We start from the raw sequence: 10000 nt of genomic DNA, 5'->3' as shown, positions 1-10000 counted from the left end.
GGGGGTCGACGAGGAGCCTGGGGTCGGCTCGGGGGTCGATGAAGCGGTCGGAGATGCGGTCGTGGAGGCGGTCGACCGTGCGGTAGTTGATGACCGTCTCGGGCTCCTTGTTCTCCTTGTTCTTCTTGGAGCCCGGCCGGAGCAGCGAGGAGTATTTGCTCTCCTTGTTCAGCCTGCAATTGGCGGGGGTTAGGGCTCCTGCTTTGTATGGATGGATGGCTACGCACCTTGTGAAAAGGGTCCAAGTTCGTCCTTTGGCAAAGGAAGGTGGTACGTGAGGAATTTGAAATATATAAATCGAATTTTGAATATTTTTTCTTTTATATCTTATATATGTTATTCTTCATATCTCTTTTCTTCTTCCCTTCCTCCTCTATCTATCCCTCTCTCTTGCCTTCCTCGCCCCCCCCTCTGCCATACCCACCTCCATCCCCTTTCTCTCTTCATTTTTTTCTCGTTCCCTTTATCAGTAAATCCTCCTTCCCTCCCTCCCTCCCTCCCTTCCCCCTCCCCCCTCCTTCCCCTTCGCGTCTCTCTCTCGCCATCAATTTCACGTCACGAGGAGATCCGCTGCGATTTAGCGACGGTGATTTAGGGAATTGGCGATCGGATCCGTCTTTTTTTGATACATACTTTTTTTGATACTTACTTTTTTTTGGGGGGGGGGGTATTGAAGGAGAAAAGGTAATGCGTGTGTGTCTTTACTCTCTCTCTCTGTCTCCCTCCCTCCCTCTCTCTCTCTCTCTCTCTCTCTCTCTCTCTCTCTCTCTCTCTCTCCTTGTGTGCTCGTGTGTGTTTGTGTCTGTATGAGTGTGTGTGATGAACACATACACATACACATACAAACGGTTGAATCATGACACTTGTGAACATATTTTTTTTGCCGGTCTGTTAATAAAATGCTGCTTGAAGGTCTGTCATATCTCCGTTGTTCTTGGATTGTAGGGAAGGTGCTCTTCGTATATAAATGCGTATTGTATTGCGTATCCATAGTGTATATAATACAGACAAGGGAGGGGCACATATATTCATGTACACATATATACATAGATATATAGATATACATAGTGATATGTATTTGTGTGGATGGACCTGTATCCAGTCTCCCCTCCCCCTCTCTCCCTTCATAAACCTTCACACACGAGCAGATGACAGCATGTCATGATAACCCTCCCCTCCACCCTACGACCCTTCCCCCCACGCTTTTACTCTACCAACTCTTGCCTCCCGACCTTCCCTCTCCCCCTTTCTCCCCTTCCCTCTAGCCTCCCCATAACCGTCCCTCCCCCTCCCCTTCCCCATCCTCCCCTCTCCCTATTCACCCACTCCCTCCCCCTCTCTCCCCGTCTCCCCTTCCCCCTAGCCTCTAGATAACCGTCTCTCCTGCTTGTCTGAACTGCTTGTCCGACACTTTCCCTGCTTCTTCTGCAGTGTTCTTGGGGGCTGTCTATCTGCTGTTTTTTTTATTGACGTCTGACTGACCCTAGCGGCTGGTGGTGATCTTCCTGCGCTTTTTTAAGGGGATACTATGATCATTATATTTCGATCTATGTCAAGAATGGATCTTGTCTCTCTTTCTCTATTCTCTCTTTGTTTTTTTTCTTTCTCTTCTGTCTTTTCTGTATTCTCTTTCCGTCTCCCTTTATCTCTATTTATCCGTCTATCATTCAGTTTGCATATCTATCTTTATCTCTCTCTCCGTCTCCCTTTCTCTCTCTATCTATCTGCCTATCATTCTATCTACATACGTATCTTTAACTCTCTCTCTTTTCTGCCCCTTTCCTTTCCTTTCCTCTTCTCTCTCTCTCTCTCTCTCTCTCTCTCTCTCTCTCTCTCTCTCTCTCTCTCTCTCTCTCTCTCTCTCTCTCTCTCTCTCTCTCTCTCTCTCTCTCATGTAGGCCTCAGCAGGGTGGGGCAAAGTGGGAGGAGCTTAATAAATAGCGTGGGCGTGGTCAGAAGGTCAGGCGGGCATGGCTCGGTGGCCGTGATTTGATGATGATTCCGTCTATTTCCGATCGTTATCTTTTGAAGCCGTGTTCGTGTGGTAGGGGGGGGGGTAAGAAAAAGAAGGAAGAGGAAAAGTAGAAGGGAGAAGAGGTTTCATAGAGGAGAGGTAGATAGATAGATACACTGACTGCTAGATGGGTATATTGATAAATGGAGAAAGAGATAGAGATTGATAGAAATAGATGAATAAATAGATGTAGATAGATAGATAGATAGATAGATAGATAGGTAGGTAGGTAGAGAGAGAGAGAGAGAGAGAGAGAGAGAGAGAGAGAGAGAGAGAGAGAGAGAGAGAGAGAGAGAGAGAGAGAGAGAGAGAGAGAGAGAGAGAGCGAGAGAGGAGAGAGAGAGCGAGAGAGAGAGAGAGAGAGAGAGAGAGAGAGAGAGAGAGAGAGAGAGAGAGAGAGGGAGAGAGAGAGAGAGAGAGAGGCAGGCAGGCAGACGGACAGGCAGACAGGCAAGACTGTCGAGAGAGAAACCCGAGGAATTCCTTTGACCACGCCCTTTGGCTCCGTAGCAGACTAAGCACAGTCCAGTGATCGCTCAAGGTTAGTTAACAGGAGGATAAAAAGATATATTGGAGGTTCCTTGAGAAAGTGGGAGGGAGGAAAGGGAACGGAGAGAGAAAAACGCGACAAAAGAGTAAAAGTTTCACACACGCACACGCACACGCACACGCACACGCACACGCACACGCACACGCACACGCACGCACACACACACACACACACACACACACACACACACACACACACACACACACACACACACACACACACTTCGCATTTATCTGTCAAGGAAATTTTTAGAAAGACTTCAAAAAACATAAAGTACTTGTGTGTCTCTTGTTTCCGCAATTACTATTTGCGCATCGCCAATTCCGCTGGAAGTTCGTACATAACCTTCAACCTAATTATCAAAACTGCATTAATTAACGAGAAAAAAAGAGGGGAACTTGAGTTTACATCTACATTAGCCAATTCCCTCATTATCCCCTAACAACTCACATCCTGCCCCATTTACCATACATCTAACCATCAACGACCAATTAAAACAAACAAACAAAAAACAACAGCAACAACGAAATAAACAAACTAACACTTCCTTCTCTCACCCTTTCTGTCAACAAACAATTAATTGCCTAATGAACCATAACAATCGTGACTAATCACTTTTTTCGGTTGCGTAATTACCTCCACTTTGGACATGCAAGGTCGATGCAAGACAACGTAGCAATTTGTTGGTAAATCCGTTGCAGATAAGGAAGTGTTTGTTCTGATTTCTTGTGTGTTTGCAGTAGTCGTTGCGTGAATAGAGAATGGTATGTAGAAATATGAATGGTACTGGTGATGATGATGGTGATGGTGGTGATGATGGTGATGATGATGGTGATGGTGATGAGGATGGTGATGGTGATGATGGTGATGGTGGTGATGATGATGGTGATGATGATGATAATGATGATCATAATGATGATGATGATATCGATGGCAATAATAATGATAACGATGACAATAATGATAATGATAATGATGATGATGATAATGAAGATAGCATTAATAATAAGAATAATGATAATAATAATATAATGATGATAATATTGATAATATTGATAATAATGATAATGATGATAAAAATAATGATATTTAATAATATCATTAATAATATAAATGATGATTACGATGACAGTAATAACAAAACAACAATAATAATAATTAATAATAATACTAATGGTAATCGTAACAACAAAACAACAACAATAATAACATGGTTGATAATAATGGAAAATATAATAACATCGATAAAAAAAAAAAATTAATCGAAAACGTGAGCTGATCAGCTATCGACCTGGGCCACTCGAAATAATAAATTCCTTCTCACAGCTGTTATTACAACAACTACTACAATTTCTGCCATTCACAGAAACAAACGACGGGGTAAAAAAAATAAGGCTTTCACCCACCACTTAGCCACGCCCACTTCTCGCAAACTCACGCCGAATCTCGCTCAATCACGTTGGCTGTTGACATGTCTCCACGTGATTCCGATCAACTGCGATACAGAGTCAGTTGTTGTGTTGTACGGTGGAATGGGTGGATGGATGGATGGGAAGGAGGGTGAGTGGGTGGATGGATGGATGGGAAGGAGGGTGTGTGGGTGGGTGGATGGATGGATGGATGGGTGGGTGGGTGGATGGATGGATGGGAAGGAGGGTGGGTGGGTGGATGGATGGATGGGTGGGTGGGTGGGATGGATGGATGGATGGATGGGTGGGTGGGTGGGTGGATGGGTGGGTGGGTGGGTGGATGGATGGGTGGGTGGGTGGATGGATGGGTGGATGGGAAGGAGGGTGAGTAGGTGGTTGGATGGATGGATGGATGGTGAGAGGAAGGGAGGAATTGAAGGATTGATGGATGGATGGATGGAAGGATAAATATACAAATAGATATATGTATGGGCACACACACACATACATATATATGTATATATACACACGTATGTATACATATATACTATGTATATATATATATACATATATATATATATATATATATATATATATATAGACATACACGTATGTATACATATATATGTATGTGTGTGTGCGTGTGGTATATATATATATATATATATATATATATATATATATATATATGTAATATATATTATATACATATATATCTTTTTTCAACATCCATTTATTCCATTGCAGGAAATCGGCTTCTCTCAATTCATTATTTGAGAGGTTATTTGGCAGTCTCACCCTTGCCTGATTGGATGCCCTTCCCAGTCAAAGGCTGTTGTGCCGCGGCGGCGACTTCCCCAACGACGCCTGCGTTTTGACTTTTAAAGACGATATGTCGTTTTCTCGACGTGAGATTGGGCTTGGGCTAGAAGTCAGAGCGCAGGCATTTTTACGACTGCCGCGGCGGGGAATTTTACTCGGGACCATGAGGGTCGGAGTCCTGTGATTTAACCACTAGACAGTCAGTCATAAGTGTGTGTATATGTATATATATCATCATTTAACGGTAGGGTCATGTCTGAGCCGCCGTGGTCACAGCATGATACTCAATTGCAGTTTTCACGTTGTGATGCTCTTGGAGTGAGTACGTGGTAGGGTCCCCAGTTCCTTTCCACGGAGAGTGCCGGTGTTACCTTTTTAGGTAACATTCTCTCTTATTTTATCCGGGCTTGGGACCAGCACTGACTTGAGCTGGCTTGGCCACCCAGTGGCTAGGCAGGCAATCGAGGTGAAGTTCCTTGCCCAAGGGAAACAACGCGGCGGTCGGTGACTCGAACCCTCGAACTCAGATTGCCGTCGTGACAGTCTTGAGTCCGACGCTCTAACCATTCGACCACCGCAGCCTTGACGATCATGTGCTTTCATGATTTTTCTTGGCAGTTTAGAGCGGTGGTTTGCCATTGCCTTCCGCCCGGTGTTTTTACCGAGTCACCATCTCTATTTACCCGGCACTAACTTGGGCTGACTTGGTCCCCCAGTGGCTAGGTAGGCAATCGAGGTGAAGTTCCTTGCCTAAGGGAAACAACGCGGCGGTCGGTGACTCGAACCCTCGAACTCAGATTGCCGTCGTGACAGTCTTGAGTCCGACGCTCTAACCATTCGGCCACCGCGGCCCCAATATGTATATATATATATATATTATATATATATATATATATATATATATATATATATGTGTGTGTGTGTGTGTGTGTGTGTGTGTGTGTGTGTGTGTGTGTGTGTGTGTGTGTGTAAATACAAATATACAGGTGTCTACACACACACACACACACACACACATACACGTATGTATACATACATGCATACACACACATACATACATACATACATACATACATACATACATACATACATACATATATATATATATATATATATATATATATATATATATATATATATATATATATATATGCATATGTGTGTGTGTGTATATAACTTTCAGAGGTAACGTACACCAAATGTTCACCCAACAGGACAGGAGTAAGTGCGAGAAAAGTTTTATTTTTCAATACCGAACAACAGGCTTGTTTCCCCTGAAAATAGGCATAATTTCCCCACATGTTCTTAGCAATAACAGTGGTTTCACTCAAGAGTTTACTTCCGGGGAATTATGTGTTACTTCCTCAATTTGTTCGAAGATTTACCGCCAAAATTGTAAAGAAAAAAATAACCTAACGGTACTTAACTCAAGTCCATATAAACTAGATTAAACCGGTTTCTTCCCCAAGTTTTTATATTTTACTACCCGTAATTATCATTTATATAACAGTCTGTATGATGATAAAACAACATAGAAATAGCATAAAAAAAAATCCAAAATATACCACATCTCAATCCCCAATTTTCTCCCGAAATGAAAATGAACGCAGCTTAGAAAACAGACCAAAACCCCACCCATAAATCAGGCTTGCGCCCATGTTATCAGCACGCCCATGACCCGAGGGAAGAGCATGAGGGCGGGTGCTACGACAGTGCTGACCTGCTACACCATACTGGACCCACCAGCTCAGACTGTATATAATTATTATGCGTCTTTAATGAACGGGGCCACGAAAAGAGAAAACGGATGTCTCGGAGGAGGTAACTATAGTGCTGATTAACTTTCATATATTTTTTTTCCCCTTTCTCATTAATGATGCCTCCTGCTCTCTTTCTTTCACTCTCTATTCGTATCCATCTGCCTGGGATTGCTTTTGATTGTTTTCCTGACTTCTTGTGTAGTTTTTTTTCTTTTCTCGCCTTACCCTTTCTCTATCTTTAAATCATGATGATGATGATGATGATGATGATGATGATGATGATGATGATGATGATGATGATGATGATGATGATGATGATGATGATGATGATGATGATGATGATGATGATGATGATGTGTGTGTGCGCCTTCCATTACACAGAGGCAAGTCAGCATTATTGCAAGGTGAAGGACGCTAACCTCTGAGGTAATGGTTTCGTCTGTTCGGTAATTAACATTTCCCTCTCCATTTCTGTATCATCTTTCCTTTTCGTTCTCGCAGTATTTCAAATAACTGCGTTTACTCTTTTTGAAATGTCGGTTTTATACGTTTTATTTGGATCTTTTTTTTAAACCTTAGACATTTTCTTGTGTCTAAATGTTTGTACTTTTATATCCGCAGATGCAGACACAAATCTTACCCGCACAAATGCGCGCGCACACACACACACACACACACACACACACACACACACACACACACACACACACACATGTAGACCAAATCTAACACACTCTTACCTGCACACACACACACACACACACACACACACACACACACACACACACACACACACACACACACACACACACACACACACACACACACACACACACACATATGCTGCACAATTTTAACACACACATACCTATATATCCATCTCCTCCCACACACATACACGCACACACACACACGTACACACCAAAATGACCCTTATACCCTCCAGCAAATGTGTGGGCGTCCAGCGTGGGCGGCGGGGATGAGCGTGGAATGAAGAGAAACACTTCCTTTGTGTGTGTGTGTTCTTTCCTTCGCAGCATATCCATGTGCGTGTATTTGAGGTTTGTGTGTGTGTCTGTGTGTGTGTGTGTGTGTGTGTGTGCGTGCGTGCGTGTGTGTGTGTGTGTGTGTGTGTCTGTGTGTGTGTGTGTGCATGTGTGTGTGTGCGTGCGTGAGTGTGATCTTTAGTCCCTTTGTGAGTTTTATTTTTCTTTCTTTCTTTCTCCATTTCTTTCTTTTTAGGATGTATCTGCTTGTACATGTACAAGCATGTATATACTGATGCGTGTACATGCGTATGTATGTATCTGTGCGTACCTGTACAAGTGCATGGGGGTGTATGAATACGTGCAATTGCACACAGAACCGCTTGAAACTGCTGTCTGTGTCGACCGCAACTTTTTTTTTTTTTTTTTTTTTTTTTTATACCGCAAATGCACGCCTATTTGTCCAAGAACATGTTATTTTGTTCTCCATTGTTAACCCTCCACCCTCCCTCCTGGCCAAGACGAAGCAAGGAGAACTGTGCAGTGGGCGGCCAAAGGGTAAAAGCTGCTGAAGGCGTGGGTGTGAGGGAGATGAGGGCGGAGGGTGGTGGGTAGGGGGTGGGTTGTAAGGAGTGAGGGGGTGATGTGGGGGTGGGTTGATGTGTCATGCATACCTCCTGGGTTCATGCACTCTCGTGAGTTCACTCTGAGTTCACTTTGAAGTTCAGCGGCGCTTGAGAATGACGTAATTCTTATTTGGTCTTAAAGCTACACCTTATGCCATCTTTAAAATACGTATTATATTCTTTAGTTTTATTTCATATTTTGCTTTTATACCGTTTTATAATGATGCGCATATATTTGTAACTGTCAGAGGATTCGTGTAGATATAACGACTGGTGATAATGGTCAAAATTGCTTGTTACAGTTATCGTCATGGCCGTGGTGATGCCGGTGCTAATTGACTTGATAGTGATAGTGCCAGGGACCTTATGGCAGGTGAAAACGTTAAAAGTTAAAAGTAAGAATATGACTGAGACAGTAATAACACCGTTGATCGCTGATGATACCAGTAACAGCAATGATAATATTAAAGGTAGTATTGATAATAATAATGTTGATTTTGATAATGATAATGATAATATAACAACAGCAGCAACAACGCCAAAACTGATGATGATAATGCTAATAATAACAGCAAGGATAACAGTAACAATAAAAACAGTAATAAACTCCAACAAGCAAAAAGAATAAAACAAGGAAATATACATAAAAAAGAGAGCGAGCAGTAACCCGAACGCTCAACTCGACCCTCGCCTGTAGGTATCCGTCGCCTACAGTTATGCGAACGATCATTTGCAGCGGATTCAAAACACAGAGAATCCAAGAAAGAATGGACCATTACAAGTGACGTCAGCGAAGAACCGTCTTGACCGATGGCACCACTCAAAAGAAGAAAAAGAAAAAGAAAAGAGAGAGAGAGAAAAAACAGATTTTGTTTCGATCAAGCATGCGATGTTCGATGGATAGGAAAAATGTTACGATTCGCGATGGATGGCACGTTAAAAATTACGATACGAAAGGGATACAAATCGCCCAAGGTACGGGTGGCGCCGGAGAGCAAGGCATGGCGGCGGGGAAATGAACTCAAAAAGACCCGGATGCTTCTGCTGTTCTTCGAGACAAGTGACATCTGGCGGTGACATGGCGCAGTGACGGAACAATAATGAGAGCAATAAAGATAGAAATCGCGATGATAATAGATGGTTCGAGTTGACGAGACGGGGGTGACAGGCAGAAATAATTAGTTACTTGTCAGTTAGTTGATGGATCGTCTTTCTATAGCCCGCGAGTGTCTCCCCATTAACCATGAGTAAACATAGGATAACCGATCGCTTGTTCATAAGTAGCACAGTAGCTCCGTCCAGAAATAATTGAAATGAGGGCACAGATAATTTTGAATGCTTCATGATCTTAATGAATTATACACCACAGAATATTTTACCAAATTACCTCCAACCTCTTTTCAAAAAAAAAAAAAAAAAAAAAAAATCACAACATAAAAATAAATAAATGATAAATAAAAATAAATAAATAAAAAGAAAAAAAGAAAAAAAAAATTCTTACCCCCCCACCCCGCCCTTTTTCCACAAAGCCTTAGTATCGAAAAAAGTAAAGTTAATATTCTTTACAGACACAATAACTTTCTTAATATGGCAGATAGGCCTAATTCGTTCTGATATGAGGCTGTAGACCTACCTACCATACGCTAACTACCGTGAACAACTCATCTACATAACTACCAGAAAGTTGATGATGAACCAAGTGAAACCAAAGGAGCTAGTGTACATTCCCTTTAACTTGGTGCTTGTAGTTTGTAAATTACATATATACATTATAATTGGATTAACGACTTATTGAATGTAATATAATTACAAAAATGTTGATAACAATAATGG

General features: G+C 42.2%; 1 protein-coding gene across 1 annotated transcript in view; it reads right to left on the bottom strand.

The window, feature by feature from the left end:
- LOC119584298 overlaps positions 1-10000 on the bottom strand; it is a 57048-nt gene that overhangs the window by 542 nt on the left and 46506 nt on the right. Inside the window, exon 2 of the mRNA XM_037932833.1 lies at positions 1-173. This exon is cut by the window's left edge and continues 542 nt beyond it. Within this exon, the coding sequence (XP_037788761.1) occupies positions 1-173 (173 nt within the window). The remainder of the gene's footprint in view (positions 174-10000) is intronic.

This window comes from Penaeus monodon, chromosome 18 (assembly GCF_015228065.2).
Source record: "Penaeus monodon isolate SGIC_2016 chromosome 18, NSTDA_Pmon_1, whole genome shotgun sequence".
NCBI classification, from domain to species: Eukaryota; Metazoa; Arthropoda; class Malacostraca; order Decapoda; family Penaeidae; genus Penaeus; species Penaeus monodon.
Note: the sequence above shows the minus strand (reverse complement) of the source record. Positions and strands in the feature narration are given on the sequence as shown.